At 38.9% G+C, this 18,318-nt stretch overlaps 1 protein-coding gene across 1 annotated transcript in view; it reads left to right on the forward strand.

Annotated features, from left to right (window-relative positions):
• Window positions 1-272: 272 nt before the first annotated feature.
• DDX1 (DEAD-box helicase 1) overlaps window positions 273-18,318 on the forward strand; it is a 34,006-nt gene continuing 15,960 nt past the window's right edge. The window contains exons 1-14 of the mRNA XM_012438841.2: window positions 273-367; window positions 3,275-3,326; window positions 3,621-3,684; window positions 4,879-4,908; window positions 5,507-5,603; window positions 7,774-7,821; window positions 11,562-11,645; window positions 12,504-12,587; window positions 13,120-13,196; window positions 13,807-13,879; window positions 15,343-15,419; window positions 15,543-15,657; window positions 16,585-16,723; window positions 16,907-16,967. Coding sequence (XP_012294264.1) covers window positions 352-367; window positions 3,275-3,326; window positions 3,621-3,684; window positions 4,879-4,908; window positions 5,507-5,603; window positions 7,774-7,821; window positions 11,562-11,645; window positions 12,504-12,587; window positions 13,120-13,196; window positions 13,807-13,879; window positions 15,343-15,419; window positions 15,543-15,657; window positions 16,585-16,723; window positions 16,907-16,967 — 1,017 coding nt within the window. The 5' untranslated portion in view covers window positions 273-351. The remainder of the gene's footprint in view (window positions 368-3,274; window positions 3,327-3,620; window positions 3,685-4,878; window positions 4,909-5,506; window positions 5,604-7,773; window positions 7,822-11,561; window positions 11,646-12,503; window positions 12,588-13,119; window positions 13,197-13,806; window positions 13,880-15,342; window positions 15,420-15,542; window positions 15,658-16,584; window positions 16,724-16,906; window positions 16,968-18,318) is intronic.

Consider the following 18,318-nt stretch of genomic DNA (forward strand, 5'->3'; position numbering starts at 1 on the left):
TGGTGTCAGCCTGAGCCCACTGGGTGACCCTAATCACCAAACGTCTGCTTCCTTCTCTGTGGCAGTAACCCTGATGCCGCGTGGTGTGCTCTGAACACGTGGTGCCCAGGAGGAAGGCGGCGTCCCGAGGCCCAGGGTCCTCGCGATCCGCTCAGCTGCAGGCGCCTAAGGCAGGACCGGCGTGGGGCCTTTCCTTCTGTCGGAACCGTTCTCACGGGGCTGAGTCCCTGCCCGGATTCCGACCGCCGAAGGCCGGGGACCGGAAGCGCGCGCCGCCACTGCAGCGCCGTGTCAGTCGTGAGGGAGGGAGGGAGCGAACGAGCGGGCCGAGCCGCGGAGGACGGGGTGAAGATGGCGGCCTTCTCTGGTGCGTTTGTGCAATCTCTGGGGGTGGTGGGGCGGCTTGTTACACGCCTCGGCCTTGGGGGGGCCTGCGGGAACCTAAAGGGGAGGGAGCGGACTAGGGTCAGGGAGACAGCAGGGCGCTATCCGCTGCAGCCCCTTGTGGACTCGCGTTGCGGGATCAGGGGCGGCCGCGGCTTAGGTTCCGAGGGCAGTTGCTTCCAGGAGCTGGCCGGGACGTCCCACCCCCTGCCCTTTCCCTTTTATCAATCTCCACTTGGCCTTCCTGCCAGTGCACCTTCGGCTGCAAAATCCAGGCGGCGGCGTTCCTCTGGCAGCTCCCAGACGCCTGGGCCTCCTGCCTCTAACGTGGCAGTGACCCTTTGGGAACCCTTTTCTGCCCGCTGCTCATCTGGGCTTTGCCAGGGAGAGAAGCGAGACGGCGTGGGGAGGAGTCATTGGGGAAAATGACGATCCTGCCTCTGTCCAGGTTTTTCAGGCCCTTCCAAAAATCCCAGGCATAAACCTGATCTTTATTTGTTGTTAAATGCTATTATATCGGCCGGGCGCGGTGGCTCACGCCTATAATCCCAGCACTTTGGGAGGCCGAGGCGGGTGGATCACGAGGTCAAGAGATCGAGACCATCCTGGTCAACAAGGTGAAACCCCGTCTCTACTAAAAAATACAAAAATTAGCTGGGCATGGTGGCACACGCCTGTAGTTCCAGCTACTCGGGAGGCTGAGGCAGGAGAATTGCTTGAACCCAGGAGGTGGAGGTTGCAGTGAGCCGAGATATGCGCCATTACACTCCAGCCTGGGTAACAAGAGCGAAACTCCGTCTCAAAAAAAAAAAAAGTGCTATTATATCAACATTAATGTTCAGTGTTCAACCTAGTGGGAAAGCATTTTCATTAACATACGCACCAGTCCAACATAAGTTTTGAAAATTTATATTTATTTGCCAGCTGATGCCCTCCTTTATTCCAAATATGATTTGATGTGGCTTATCGAACCCTATGGTTGACATTTTCCCCTCTTTCTTTATCATCCTATTAGACATCCAGTTTTAGGAAGCTGTAATCAGCCTTAAATGTGCCAAACATGATACATTTATGTAGCACTTATGTAATGTTTATTGCTAAATAAATGTATCACGTTAGGCCTAATGTCCTTTAATGTTCTTTTTTTTTTTTTTTAGACGGAGTCTCGCTCTGTAGCCCAGGCTGGAGTGCAGTGGCACAATCTCGGCTCACTGCAACCTCTGCCTCCCAGGTTCAAGCGATTCTCCTGCCTCAGCTTCCTGAGTAGCTGGGACTACAGGCTCCGGTCACCATGCCCAGCTCATTTTTGTTTTATTAGTAGAGACTGGGGTTTCACCATGTTGGCCAGGGCTGGTCTCGAACTTCAGACCTCAGGTGATTTGCCCACCTCTCCTCCTAAAGTGCAACAGTCATGTACGATTTCTGACTGTTTCAGTTACATCTTCTAATAGGATTCAGTCGGAAATCTGCTCATAGTTGTTGCTGTTTGTCTTTTCCCAACATTCTCCTAAAACAAGATTTTAGAGCCAAGGTCTGTAGGGAAGTTCTAGGTAGTCATCTTACAGGTTCGCGTCTTTGGGAATCATAAACAAATTTCATGAATGTTAGAGGTAAAGGACTGGAAAAAGAGACTGATATGAAATAAAGACAAAACTGGAATTAAAACCATGAATGTTTCTAATTTTTCCTTAATTGTTGAAAGTATTAGACGTAAGGCATGATTTCAAAGAAAACATGCAAGGAATATGACCAGAGTGGTACAAGAGGTTGTCTAGAATTTCCTGAAAGTGGTATGTTGTTTCTTGTTGTATTTACCAATTTTGCATACAACTTCAGCTTGCAGTATTCTGTACGTAGTAAGAACACACCACTCCTTTAGTTTAAGCAGTTTGCATTTTAGGAGAGAGATCATAGATTGTAATATAGGTTCATTCTTAGCAAGGTCTGCCTGGATATTCAACTTTAGATCTTCATTAGTTTATCTGTGGATTTTTTTTGAGTTAGGAGAGCCTTCTTTTTTTGAAAATGATGATCCTTCTCATCTGATGCAAAGAAAAAGCCACATAATTTTATGAAGAATATTTTCAATTTGTATGTTTGCTTTATGCCTTTTCATAATGGCAAGAAATACAGAATTTCAAAATTGGTAATTTCTAGGGCTTGGAAATAGCACTTCTCATTTGGAAGTTTAAGTAATCGAGCTAACTACTCTATATATAGTTACCTTCTATGGTTCATATGAGAAATGATAAAATGACAAAACCCATTTAGGAGCAACTCATCTCTATTCATTTAGGATGGGCCTTGAAGTAGTATTATTGAGATATGTGTATAATAAAGAACAGAGCAGCTCTTCCACTGACATTTCCAGTTGCCTACGTTTTCGCCACTGGTCCCTCCTTCTTCAGTTAATCAGAATTTTGGTTATGGCTGCCAATAAATATAGGTGCTTTCCATTTGTTCATTTTTCTCTGATTGCAACAACCCTGTCTACGCCTGGCAGACTTTTCACAAGTTCTAAGAGGTAAACAGGCACTATAGTGGCTACAGTTTATTAGGTTGCAACCATGCTCCAGATGTATCACATTAGTATCATCTCTGGTCATCATATAGCCCTACAAGGTAGATAATATCAGCCCCATTTTGTGTGGAGAAAACAGACTTACAGCCTTGCCTAAGGTCACTTGCTAATAAGTGAGAGCTTAGATTTGAACTCAAGTCTTTCTCCACAACTTGTGCCCTTTCAACAGTTCCACACTCAGTAGATTTGATGTAACTGAGCACTCCTTCAATGTCTTTACCCTGTTTTATGAATAGTAATTTTGAGAGCAATGCAATTTATGATTTCACTTCAGTATATGTGGTTTTTAAAATTAATTTTTACTTTCAGAGATGGGTGTTATGCCTGAGATTGCACAAGCTGTGGAAGAGATGGATTGGCTGTAAGTACATAAAGCTTAAATGTACCTGGGAAGAGGATGTTTTATAATTTAAATAGTTGGTAGTGATTTTATCAAATATTTTTTGTGTCTGGTTGGGTAAGTGAAAATCAATTTTTCTTGTGATTTTCTAAATTATGGAAAGTTTCCTTTTTTAATCTTGACATATTTCTAGGGGAATAAGATGGATTGTATTTACCATGTGAAATTCTCTTTTAGGCTTATAGTTTAACATGACTTAATTTGCTAAATGATTTTTTCCCCCACTAACTAAAATTCTTCAAATATGATTTTTAGTCTCCCAACTGATATCCAGGCTGAGTCTATCCCATTGATCCTAGGAGGAGGCGATGTACTTATGGTATGTTTAAATTTGGTGAGGTGGTTGGGAGCTGAGGACACACTCTAAGAATTGCATAGGCTTAAAGATGATACTTTAACTTTATTCACAAACATTTATGATATATATACTGTATTCAGAGTACTAGGTAAAAGTTTCAAACAGGTTAAGTATTCACCCTTGAGAAGCTTAAACCAACTAGGGCAATAAGAAATGTACAAAAATAAATCTCGTATCAGAGAGAATGTGTGGCATCTTCATAAGAAATGCCAGTCCAGTTATCCTTTTGCATCAGGGATCATACGGACTGCTTAGAGGAAAGAAATTTCTTTTGTTTTTTTGGAAAAAGGCCAAGCTCTGTTGCTCAAGCTGGAGTGCAGTGGTGTATTTATAGTTCACTGCAGCCTCATACTCCTGGGTTCAAGCAGTCTTTCCACTTCAGCCTCCCAATTAGGTGGGACTACAGGTATGCACCACCACATCCAGCTGATTTTTTATATTTTGTGTAGAGACAGGGTCTCACTATGCTGCCCAGGCTGGTCTCGAACTCCCAGCCTCAAGTGATCTTCCTGTCTTGACTTCCCAAAGTGCTGGAATTATAGGTGTGGGCCAGATTTTCGACAACGGAAGATAAGGAAGATAAAAGAGAAATGCTTTTTAGGTAGAGAGAACATCAACAAAAACAGCCAATAGTAGAATGTAGAATATGACCCTGAATACTTCAGTTAAATGGTAGCATAAAATATGTGTCCGAGGGGGGATAAACTTGAAATAAAATAGGAGAGAGATAATGGGTCAGATTATTTGGGCTCTTTCTCAAGTGTCTTGTTAAAGAATTTGAATATTAGTCTTCTATGAACAATTTGAGTGTTAGTCTTCTATGAAGACTAATTTGAGTAGCAGATTGTAGTATAGTTTTGGATTAGATGTTGTTCAGATACTTTTATAATAGTCTAGATTAGAATGATGAGAGCTTCTAGATTAGAATGATAGTAGCAACAGGAAAGGAAAGGAAGAGAAGATTCTTAAGGTTATGGGAAAGGTAACAAGATGGCCTACAGTCAGAGTTGACAGAGGAAGCCTGGATAATCTGGAGGCACTGTGAAAATACAGGTAGCCAGTCAAATGTTAAAGATTTCTACATATTATGGTGTTAATTTGATCTCTTTAATAGACAGCTTAATCTGTAAAATCAACTTTTTTCCCCCCATTCAGGCTGCAGAAACAGGAAGTGGCAAAACTGGTGTAAGTAATAAATTTACTTACATTTTAAAAGTTGAATTTTAAAGTAGCTTTGAACAGTAGTATTTGCTTAGAAATATTTAATAAAATAACGACCTCCAAAAGGCAAGGAATTGATTACTTGCCACTGAAAGTGATATTTTTGTTGCCAGCTAATGATGAAGGTCTACAAAAAAGTATGACCTTAACATCTTTTAAATTGGATCTTAGAGAGTTACAGTATCTTTAGTGTTTATACTCACTTAGGAATTTTAATATGATGACTCTTAAAAAGGTTACATACAGAAGTTGATGTCCTATTGGCCTAGACTACAGAAATAATTTGTCAGACTGGATGATATGTTTCCTCTTTAGTGTGGGTTCATTCTACTGATCTCCATTGTTTTATCATTTCATGCTGTTAGCTGCATCCTATTTCCTCATTCAGTCCACTCTCTGTTGTCTGACTGGTATTTTTGGTTTGGGCAAATGAAATTGTAATAGCAATCTGGAATATGTATAGTTAGTTGATGTGTGTGCATAACTTTTGTCATTTATATTGGTTATTAAACTGTCATTAATATCTGAATACTAATACAGAGACCTTTTATTTCTTTGATAGGCCTTTAGTATTCCAGTTATCCAGATAGTTTATGAAACTCTGAAAGACCAACAGGAAGGCAAAAAAGGAAAAACAACAATTAAAACTGGTGCTTCAGGTAATTTTTATAAACTGATATTTCCTTTTATATAAGTCATTGATTCTCATCACTGGCAGTTAGGAATGTGAGATTTGGCCATGCATTTTTATTGTCAATATCTGAGGGGTGGTATTGGGGTCTAGAACCCTGGAAACCAGTGATGCTAAATGTCATTTAGAGCCTAAACATCGAAAGGTTGTTCCTCCCAAAATACTAAAAGTGCTCCCTTTGAGAAAACGTTGGCATTTTGGAAATTACATTTCAATATTTTAGTGCTTTTCTTAACCTTACAACTTTCTATGCTTAATATTAAAGAAAAATTGATACATTTTACAAAAATGTTAAGGAAGGATTTTACATATAGTTTATGGAGTAAAAACCCATGCTGTTGGGAAGTATTGCCTTACAGGGAAAAGAGGCATTCTTTTTCCTCTAAGTAAGATAAGAAGGGAACCACCTAGGAGGTTAAAATATAGATTTTTAAAGTTGTATCTTATGTACAGTCCTATCTACATGGAAATTGGTCTTTTTATTAGGTTTCTAATACTGTCTCTACCATAAACAATCCTACCTCACTTTCTTCATCTTTAAATTGTTTTGCTTCTGTTGAATGGTTTCTAAATTTCGTTCTATCTTAATTAATCTTCTGTTATATTTTAATAATATTTATTCCATATTTTAAGTCACTCTTGTTTCATTATGCAAAACAGGATTGTTACAAAATAACAAGTTGAAGACCACTGAACCTGGCATATTAACGTATTCTTTTCAGTTGTTTGAAAGTAATGTTATACATTTAATGTATAACATAGAGTCTATGAACTCATGTGAATGAATTAAGAGGTAGATAATTTATGTTACTATTTACACTGTTGGCCTATTCTAAAATAGTTTCAGAACTTGTAACAACTGTGCCATCATTTAGGAGGAATGGTGGTAAAAGAAAACACTCCTAAAGGAGAACAACCATAATGATAATGGTTCTAAAAGTCATGTCCTGTGAGGAATAAAGAAACTAGAAATTTAAACATGGAGAAGAAGTAAAAGTAGAGATGGGATAATTGTTAAATTATTGAAGAGAACTAGAGAGAAAATAATTATTCTAGAAAATAGGACCAGGACCAATTAGAAATAGTTTAGATGAAGATTTCTGTTTAACTTAAGTACTTCCTCATAGCTGGATTGAGCCAACAATGAAAGGGAGAACCTCAAAGTTATTTCTCTAATGTTCAAAGTGTTTAGGCTGATGGTGGATATCTTTTAACCAGAAATAATCTAGAAAGGATTTCTACCCTGAGTAGAAAGTTGAACTAGAAAGCACGTAGAGTTCTCTTTATTACAACTGTTAATTATGTATATATGCATACATCTTAATAGGCTAGTAAGATGTGTCAGAAAAGGAAAATGCCAGTCCCATACAAGGGAGGATGAAAAAATGTGTGACTTTTGAATGTGGTATTGAATTCAGGTAAAAGACTTGCTTTTCTTTTTGCTAGTTACAAAGTAATTAGACTCTGAAATGTTGATCAGTTATTTCCTTCATGATTGAAGTCAACTTGTTTAGTTAAAACTTCATTCTAATAGTGACCTAGGAGTAAGGACAGAGATCGGTGTCATCTGATGCAGAGTGCACTGCAGCAAGCAAGTGAGGAGATAAGGGTTTAGGCCTAGATAGGCCAGTGGTGATTATCTTCAACATGTTTAATTTTTCAGTTGTGTTTTTGCTTTTAATAAAAACAAATTTTATTTGCTTATTCTAAATAATCTATAAAACCATGTTGAATCTAGAGCAATTAAGGTATATAAGATAGTTGTTTTTTTATAGAGCATTTTTAAAATTTATTTTTTATTTTTATGGTTTTGAAATGGAGTCTCGCTCTGTCACCCAGGCTAGAGTGCAGTGGCATGATCTTGTCTCACTGCAACCTCTGCCTCCTGGGTACAAGAGATTCCTGTGCCTCAGCCTCCCAAGTAGCTGGGATTACAGGCGCACGCCACCATGCCTGGCTAATTTTTGTATTTTTTTTTAGTAGAGATGAGGTTTACCCATTTGGTCAGGCTGGTCTTGAACTCCTGACCTCAAGTGATCCACCTGCCTCCGTCTCCCAAAGTGCTGGGATTACGGGTGTGAGCCACCTTTTAAATGTTATGTATATGTGGGTAACTTTTCTTATTTTAATTTGTTCAGTGCTCAACAAGTGGCAGATGAACCCGTATGACAGAGGATCTGCTTTTGGTAAGTGGATAGGTTTTTCACCAGCTCATATGTAATTCAGAAACTTTAAAAAATAATACCTGAGAACACCAAGTAAATAAAATTAAGATTTAATTTACCAGATATTAGAATCTAGTCACTATAATTAAACATTATGGAACTGACATAGGAATAGACAGTGGAATATAATGGAAATAAATCCCAGTATATATGAGAAGTTATGTGTGGGAAAAATAATTATATTTCATTTCAGTGAGAATAAAAGGATAATTTATTAAGTAAAGGGTGGTGCACAATTGATGATCCATCTGAAGCAATATAAAATTGACTTCAATCTCATAATTAGAAATAAATTCCATATGTATTTAGGACTTAAATATATATATGAATTTGAGTATAGAAAACTACATGTATAATTTAGCAGTGGCAAAACTTTCATAACCCAAATAGAAAATGCAGAAATTGTAAAAGATAAGATAGGCATATTTGTATAATTTTTTTAACATGGAAAGGTTATTAAAAAGTCAATGGACAAGGATTATAGAAAGAATCCTTGGTAATGTTGATAAAGATAATCATTATAATTGGTAGGGGTTCCTTATGAAGGTCTCAGATAAAGTATCATCTATTTTTGTAAGAAAGACAGCATCAGTAAGGTAAGTGGGCAAAAGATATGAATAGGCAGTTCATGGGAGAATAAATTCCTACAGTCAATAAACATGCAAAGATTAAATTCACATGTAGTAGAGAAATGGAAAGTAAAGTTGTATGCCAGACAAGGATTATTTCTTACTTAGAGATGGTGAGTATGTAGACTGAAAAACGCTGCCCATTCCAGTGAAGTTCTGAAATCTTTCATCATGTAAATTCTCATTCTTTCTTTTTAATAAGCTCATAACTAGAACAAAGAAGAGCAAACATTCTTGGAGGGTGTAGTGCTTTGGAATAATAGTACCAGTATCTCGAGATACAAAGACAAAAGCACCAGTCTGCAGAGATATATGTACAAGGGTGTTTGTGACACCACTATTTTTAATGGAAAAAAACAACAAAGTAAATACTATTGCTAGGGATATAGTACCAGTATCTCGAGATACAAAGACAAAAGCACCAGTCTGCAGAGATATATGTACAAGGGTATTTGTGACACCACTATTTTTAATGGAAAAAAACAACAAAGTAAATACTATTGCTAGGGAAATGGTTAAAAAACATTAGAGTGTATCCAAAGTCTACTGTGTAGCCATTACAAAGAATGTGTCAGAACTATGGAATTGACTAGGAGGAATTTTTTTTTAGATGGAGTCTTGCTCTGTCACCCAGGCTGGGGTGTAGTGGTGTCATCTTGGCTCACTGCAACCTCTGCCTTGGTTCAAGCAATTCTCCTGCTTCAGCTTCCTGAGTAGCTGGGATTACAGGCACCCACCACCATGCCCGGCTAATGTTTGTATTTTTAGTAGAGACAGGATTTCACCATATTGGTCAGGCTGGTCTTGAACTCTTGACCTCGTGATCCTCCCTCCTTGTCCTCCCAAAGCATTAGGATTACTGGCGTGAGCCACCACACCCCGCCTACCGTGGCTTTTACCCAATCCACCAGGCTGGCTGTTCCCTTGGGAATAACCTCCTGTGTCTGGATCATGCATAGCCATCTGTGATTGTTCCATAGTAATCTATGAGACCTGCATCAACCCAAACATGCACTTCTGTTCTGCTGCATTTAAAACCAAAGATACTTTCCTAAAGTAGTTCCTCTCAGAATGCGTTTTAGTAAAGGCTCTTCGGGAAGATTATGATACTGATCTACAAAATGCAGCAGTACCTTCACACTATGCCCTCCAGTTTTGGAGTTTTTTGGTTTTTCTCTTTCCCACATTGACTGCCGTCTTGGTGACCACAGTTCCTAGAAGTACTTTCATGGCCCTGCATAATGTTTCCCTTGGGGTTCAGCTTTGAAGCTGGTGACCAAAGCTCAGATGGACTGAAATCTGAATGTGGTCTCACATCAAGGTCTGACCCAGCACTCTTTTACTTCATTTTAGCTATTACAGATAGCAGTAACCAAAGGACTGTTTACTTTTTACTTATTTGCATTTTCTTATGCATCCAGTCAACCAGCTCCTCAGGAGTTGGATCCAACTCTAAATTCCACTGATAACTTTCACCATTAGTAACTGAATGTAGCACAGCTGTGGCTCCATACCATAGGTGATCATGTGGCCACCAAGAAACTGAAAGTTCCTCATCTCCTACCCTTTTATCCTTTTTCTTCTCAAACCACTTTTCTGTAAGCCAAGGCTGTTCTAGTAAACCCTGATTCTGACACTAATTCTGAGAATACAGAGAAATAAATAAACTCCCTTTTTCCTTGTGTACTCTCACAGCACACTTCTGACAGCAGATGTGTGGGTTTTTTCCCCACACGTCAAGTAAGCAGTCAGTTCTCAGCATTTACAAGCTGAGAACTGATGGAACAAGTAACAGATACGTATTTGTTTATTCATGCTTTCCCCTACTTTCCCATTATGGTTCTTCCAGCTGAGAACTCTTAATTCAATCCAATTCTGACACCATCTCCATGAAGATAGCATCATGTCCCACAGATGGAGGGCTCAGTCACACGAGGCTGTGCCCCACATCTTATGCCCAGGTTATGGCTTATGCTTCTAACTGATTGGCTGGAAATCAGGGTTCCTACAGCTCTTTCCTTGGGTTCAATTAATTTGCTAGAGTGGCTCACAGAACTTGGGGAACTATGTTTACTGGTTTATTTTTAAAGATACTACAAAGGCTACAGATGAACAGATGCCCAGGGTGAAGCATGGGAAGAGTTGGAGCTTCTCCCTCCCCAGGCAGCTGTCCTGGAAGCTCCTACATAACTTTTTAAAAGTTCAGTTTTATGCAATTCAGTACCCATGTGGGTAAGAATTCATACTTTGAATAATTTGATTTCTGAAAAATGTAGGAAGATGTGTGTTGAGGTGCTTTCTTAACAGTTTGTTCTACATTCAATTACAGAATGTGAGTTGGAAAGATGAACCAGGACAGAAGTTATAGTTTTTTTTCCAGTAGAGACAAAAGCTGAATCTTAAAACCATTTAGCACCTACTACGTGGACATCACTGTGACTGATCGTGATGTATAATATAGAATATACCTCATCTTTTAGAGTTCTTACATTAGCATGTAACAAATACATGTTTATTCATGCTTTCCCCTATTTTCCCATTATCGTTTCTTCCATTGATTGAGGAACAAGCTAGAGACAGTTCTGTTATCTTTTAGTATGTAGTCACTTACGTTAATTTAAGTATAAAATCAGTACAACAAATGATGACAACAAATGATGAGTGGATGGTGCATCATCCTTGAGTACATTTCTTTAAAGGACTCCAGAGAATAGTTGTCTAAACACATTTGTATTGATGGTGCAACTACTATTAGTGCAAGTCAGGTTAAGAGCTGTGTTGAATCTTTTCTAGACTTGTTGCTGTAAAATCTTACCTTAGTTAACAGATGACAGCATAGAAAATAGCCCCTGATGTAGCCAAGGACATCCAGGGAATGAAATGGTTAATTACACTTGGGAAATACTGCTGTCACTCAGGAATCAGTAAGTCTCAGTCTCTGGAATATTGCATCAAGCAAAGGAATTATCTTGTTAGTGAGACTGAATGATTTTTTTTTGATGGTGAGGGGCAGGAATGCATGTTTTATAAAACCTGTACTGATGTTTTTCTGTGTTTTCTTCTCAAATCCAGCAATTGGGTCAGATGGTCTTTGTTGTCAAAGCAGAGAAGTAAAAGAATGGCATGGATGCAGAGCTACTAAAGGATTAATGAAAGGTATTTGAACAGCATTTGCAGTTGTATAAATTTTTGAGACAATGTATTAATACATGAGGGTTTCGGGTTTGGGTTTTTTTGTCTGTTTATTTGGAGTTTTGCTCTTGTCGCCCAGGCTGGAGTGCAGTGGCGCGATCTTGGCTCACTGCAACCTCCACTTCCCAGGTTCAAGCGATTCTCCTACCTCAGCTTCCCGAGTAGCTGGGATTACAGGCGCCCTCCACCATGCCCAGCTAATTTTTGTACTTATAGTAGAGATGGGGTTTCACCATGTTGGCCAGGCTGGTCCTGAACTCCTGACCTCAGGTGATCTGCTCACCTCAGCCTCCCAAGTGCTGGCCACAGGCATGAGCCACTGCACCTGGTCCATGAGTTTTTTTTTTTTTTTTTTTTTTTTTTTTTTGAGACAGAGTTTCGCTCGTTACCCATGCTGGAGTGCAATGGCGCGATCTCGGCTCACTGCAACCTCCGCCTCCTGGGTTCAGGCAATTCTCCTGCCTCAGCCTCCTGAGTAGCTGGGATTACAGGCACGCGCCACCATGCCCAGCTAGTTTTTTGTATTAGTAGAGACGGGGTTTCACCATGTTGACCAGGATGGTCTCGATCTCTTGACCTCGTGATCCACCCACCTCGGCCTCCCAAAGTGCTGGGATTACAGGCTTGAGCCACCGCGCCCGGCCGAGTTTTTAAAAATAGCTTTAAGTCAAGGATCTGGGAAGGTGTTTGATGGTACAAAAATACCTATAATTCTTCATTTGGTACACAGCAGTGTAATTCAGAAACAATGGGAAGGTGGCTTCATGGTAAATGAATCATGTGTCTGATTTATATAAATCTCAATGTTTTTTATCCTTGTAGGGAAACACTACTATGAAGTATCCTGTCATGACCAAGGGTTATGTAGGGTCGGGTGGTCTACTATGCAGGCCTCTTTGGACCTAGGTAAGTGTTTCTAAAATAATTGAATTGATTGATTTACATTTGTGGGTTAACATATTATTATTTAGGGAAGCAAAATAATAAATTTAACAGTAAAAAGTTTTTATTTTAAAGATATGGAAATAATACTTATCTGTACCCCACCCTGCTCCAAAAAAAGATTTGAAGAAACTTACAAAAAGTACAGATATTACAGCAGTATGAAATGAGAGTTAAGAATATGAATGGAGTCAGGGTAAAGTTAGTGTGTGTGAATCTGTACCACACAGTACCGTACAGATGCGTCACGTTATTGTAAATCTGAATTTCTTAGTGGCCAGAGCAGAAAGGGATGCAGTATTGGCAGTGTCCCTAGTTTTACATGCTCTTACAGCCTAAGCACTGTTTAGTTGTTTGCAGGATTCAGAAACTTAAGGGATAGTTAACCTGTGGTTTCATGAAATGGAGATACTGTGTGAATAAAATTACTTCTTTTACAGGTCTTTTAATTTTATATTTTCTCTTAACAGAAAAGTAAAATATTTTTAAAATTTAGGTACTGACAAATTTGGATTTGGCTTCGGTGGAACAGGAAAGAAATCCCATAATAAACAGTTTGATAATTATGGAGAGGTAAGCTATTATGTTATCGACTTAAACATAGCATAAGTAAATTTTCTTCCATACTTGATCACTCATGACAGAACAAGGGTATAGAAATGATTCTCAAAATCAGGGGATTTTCTGTATATTTTCCACAGAAAGTTTGGATTTGGGCTTTACTGAAGAAATATTGTCAAGCTAGATAAATATGTATAATATTTATGTATATACATATACATATTATAAAATAGTACATATAAAATACAGACAAAAAGAAATGTATAATATTTCTTTTCTGCCATTTGTTATTCCCTCCAAAATACATTACATTGTCTTCTCTTTTCACTTCATTTTGATTTTGGTTTTGATACATGTTATTCTCATTTCTTATTTTTAATCATGATGAATCTAAATATAGTTCATCTGATGAGCTGAAATCTACAGTAATGTGAATGAGGCTAAGTATGTTGATTCTAACAAGACTGTCAAATGCTTCTATTGTATATGTCGTATGCTCTATTAGGCGTTTTTAATTTAAATATATATTTTTTGAAACACACATACTTTTGATGCAGCTATATTTTAACTTTATTTAAGATTTTGATTTCTATTAATAGCATTTGACTTTCTGGTGTTTTAGGAATTCACTATGCATGATACCATTGGATGTTACCTAGATATAGATAAAGGACATGTCAAGTTCTCCAAAAATGGTAAGCTCTATACGGATCTTATTAGTGAAAAGATATATGATAATCAGTAATTGTGATTTTTAAAAATCTCCCCACCCTCTTTTACAAATCTCTGTCCCTCCCCCCACCTTCATTTGAACAAATATTTATTGAGCTTTGACTATGTGTGAGGTACCCTGGTAAGTACTGGAGGCACAGAAGAAAATGGAATAGACATTTGGGGCTTACATACTGGTGGTGAGAGACAGACATAGAATACCACGTCAGGTGGTCATAAGTGCTGTGAAGGAGGGTATAAAGCAGGGGAAGGAAATGGAGAGTCATAACAGTTTGAGGGTCTTTGCTTCTCTGCAGGGCAGTCAGAAGGCTTTGCTGATAAGGTGACATTTAGATAGAGATCCGAATGAGTTGGGTGATGGGCCACGCAGGTATCTGCAAAGAGCATTTTAGACCAAGGGAAATAGTAAATGTGGATGCCCTGAAATGGAAGTGTGCTTGAGGTGCCTGAGTAACAGCAAGGAAGTCACTGTATCTGGAGCTCTCTGGGGATAAAGGAGGGTGGTAGAATGTTAGATCAGTGAGGTGAGGCCAGGCCGTGTAGAGCCATATGGGCCATGATCCAAACTTTGGTTTTTATTTTGAGTGAAATGGGAAGCTATGAGGGTTTTGAGCAGAGGAGTGGCATCATCTGTCTTTAGTTTAACAGTACCATTCTGGCTGCTTTGTTGAAGACAGACTGGAGGATGGGGTGAGATTGCCTAGGGAATGAGGGTAGATAAAGACAAGAAGAGATCTGAGGCCTGGGTTCCTGTGGTTAGGGGTCAGCAAATTGAAGTGAATCCAGCAGACGGGAATGAGGAGGAAGGCCAAGGGAAGAACCAAGAAAGCATGGGGTCCTGCAGTCCCAATGAAGGAAATGTGTGAATGACCAGGGAGTAATCATTGTGTCCAGTGCTACTGATGAGTCTAGTCTAGCAAGATGAAGAATGTGCATTAACTGCTGAATTTGACAAGTGGAAAGCATTAGAGAACTGTTCTGGTGGAGCAAAGGGGTGAAGGTGGGGAGCCTTTAGGAGCCAGTTCAATAGATAATGAGATGAAAGGAATGGCTACAGTGAAAATGGAAACTGGAGTTTCACTACAAAAGGGAGAAGAAAAATGGAAGGTAAATGTAGGGAGAAGTGGGTTCAAGGGAGGTTTTCTTATGTGTTTTACTGTGGGAGTATGTTTATATGCTTTGGAATGTCTAATGGAAATGATCTTCTACACAGGGAATAATGAAAAATGTAGAGAGGTAAAGGTGACAGTTTCAGGAGCAAAGTAAAAAAATGAAGAGGCTGACCTTAGACAGCACAGTTTATCCATAGTTACAGGAGAGAGGCATGAATGCAGGTTGGCAGATTTGATAGCATCAGTATGAACAAGTTCTTTTCTGATTGTTTCAATCTCTTTTTCTCTCTCTTTTTTTTGTTTGTTTGTTTAAGGAAAAGATCTTGGTCTGGCATTTGAAATACCACCACATATGAAAAACCAAGCCCTCTTTCCTGCCTGTGTTTTGAAGGTAATTAGGAATCTAGTTAGAAAATTTTTTCTGTAGTGAAAAGCTGCTTGCTTTTCATTATTTTGTATTTGATGGTTTTCAATTAGGGTAAGAATTTTAATTTTCTGTTTTATTTAATGCTAGAATGCTGAACTGAAATTTAACTTTGGTGAAGAAGAATTTAAGTTTCCACCAAAAGATGGCTTTGTTGCTCTTTCCAAGGCGCCGGATGGTTACATTGTCAAATCGCAGCACACAGGTATTACACCTGAGAGGGTAAGGATTTCTAGAATGGTGAAAAAAATTGGTGAGAACTTCAGTAAGTAAGTCTTCTCATAGTGAGTTACATACACTTTCCTTGCTGGTATAGTCACACATCTTTATTTAACACACCAGTAAAATTCATTTTTAAAACCTAATTCATAAACTCTTAAGTATTTGGTTTCAATGTAGGCATTTTGGAATCCCAATCATAATGGTAATTATATCTAATATTTATAGAATGTGTGCTTATTCAGTGCCAGGGCACCACGTTAGGTGCTTCACATGATTTAGTTAGTCTTCACAACAACTCTATGAGGTAGTCATTTTACAGACAAAGAACCTGAAGAATAGGGATTTTCAGTGACTTGCCCAAGGTCACAGAGCAAATAAGTGGTAGAAATGAATTAAAATCTAAGCAGTCTGACTCCGAAGTTTATACTCTTATCCATTGTACTATCTAATATATTTCAGTTATTTAAAGCACATTTCCTAACCTAGTTACTTTGGCACAAAACAAGTAAGTCATTTTTTTAGACATATCAATCAATTAGAATTATTCCAAGTAGATTTTTGTTATTGTTTTAAGGGAGGGGATTAGCTCTGTCACCCAAGCTGGAGTGCAGTGGCGCCTTCATAGCTCACTGCAGCCTTGAATGCCTGGGCTCAAGCGATCCTCCCACCTTGGGCCTCCCGAAGTGCTAGGATTACAGGTATCAGTCACCCCACCGACCCAAATAGCTTTAACTTAAAGTAGCCTTAATTTGTTTTAGAAATCTAAGGTTCATTTTGTTTGACTGTCTTCTGTACTTTTTGACATTATTATTTAAAATGTTGATATTAGAATATTTGTCCTAATGTTTTATAAGTAACAGAATTTTAAAGTGTGATTTGAATGTGGTCTCATCTTTTTTGTTCCCCTAAGGTAATGCACAGGTGACACAAACAAAGTTTCTCCCCAATGCTCCGAAAGCTCTCATCGTTGAACCTTCCCGGGAGTTAGCTGAACAAACTTTGAATAATGTCAAGCAGTTTAAGAAATACATTGAGAATCCTAAATTAAGGTAAATCTTCCTTCCTTCTGTGCTGAAATACTTATGGTCTTTTGGTTTGAAGTTTTTTGGAGGAAGAGTAAGGTAGAGAAAAATGAAGTGGAAATACCCACCTAAAATAAATGGATACAGATCAGTGTAAAGCAGACTTTAATTTTTTTTTTTTCTGCATTATCGTCTTGATATTTATTTCAGGGAGCTTCTGATAATTGGAGGCGTTGCAGCCCGGGATCAGCTCTCTGTTTTGGAAAATGGAGTAAGTTGTACTTTTAATTTTTAAAACAGTATCATGGGCTGTCATTTTGGCAATACAGCTCTGTTTCATTTCAAGAAAATTTAAGTGAGGCTGAAATTAGTGCCAGGTCAGAAACCTTGCAAGTGCTTGGCACATAGTAGATTCTTAATACATTGGACAGATTTTATCTTCACATTTCAGACAATATTTTCTAGGTTGAACTTGCTTGTAACTATCAATACAGATAAAACAATAGCTTCAGAAGTGTCTGCTTTATTTTTCATGGGATAGTAAGTGCCTCGTATTGGATCAAATTAAAAGTGCATTCAGCACAATGTTTTGTTTATTTGAGAGGTGAGATAACGAAGTAATGAAAGTAGAGGAATAACTTTGCTGATAGAAACCTATATTTTTAGTATAGGGTGGAGAAAACAGGTAAAAAAGAATGGAAATTATGTGGGTTTTTTTGTTTTTGAGACGAAGGCTCTGTTGCCAGGCTAGAGTGCAGTGGTGCGATCTCAGCTCATTGCAACCTCTGACTCCCAGGTTAAAGCAATTCTCCTGCCTCAGCCTTCCAAGTAGCTGAGATTACAGGCATGCGCCACCACGCCCAGCTAATTTTTGTATTTTTAGTAGAGATGGGATTTTACCATGTTGGCTAGGATGGTCTCGATCTCCTGACCTCATGATCCGCCTGCCTTGGCCTCCCAAATGCTGGGATTACAGGCGTGAGCCACTGCACCTGACCAGAAGTGTTGTTTTTTAATGCCTGTCAGTTAAAGAGTAGAAGTTTTGAATTGTCTAATTTACTGAATGATTTTATGTAATACCTTGTTTGTGCTCACATGAATACATTGTATACACACTTTATTTATTTATTCATGGAGATGGAGTCTTGTTCTGTCGCCTAGGCTGTAGTGCAGTGGTGCGATCTTGGCTCACTGCAAACTCTACCTCCTGAGTTTAAGCAATTCTCCTGCCTCAGCCTCCTGAGTACCTGGGACCACAGGCACACACTGCCACACCCAGCTAATTTTTTCCTTTTTTGTATTTTAGTAGGGGCAGGGTTTCACCATGTTGCCCAGTCAGGTCTTGAACTCCTGAACTCAGGCAATCCACCTGCCTCGGCCTCCCAAAGTGCCAGGATTACAGGTGGGAACCACTGCACCTGGTCCATATACACACTTTAAAAATACCTAACCTTGGCCAGTGCAGTGGCTCATGCCTGTAATCTCAGCACTTTGGGAGGCTGAGGCAGATGGATCACAGGGTCGGGAGTTCAAGACTATCCTGACCAATATGGTGAAACCCCATCTCTATTAAAAATACAAAAATTAGCTGGGTGTGGTGGTACGCACCTGTAATGCCAGCT

Source organism: Aotus nancymaae, unplaced genomic scaffold (genome assembly GCF_030222135.1).
Source record: "Aotus nancymaae isolate 86718 unplaced genomic scaffold, 86718_ANA_hifiasm-v0.15.2.pri h1tg000057l, whole genome shotgun sequence".
Classification (NCBI taxonomy): domain Eukaryota; kingdom Metazoa; phylum Chordata; class Mammalia; order Primates; family Aotidae; genus Aotus; species Aotus nancymaae.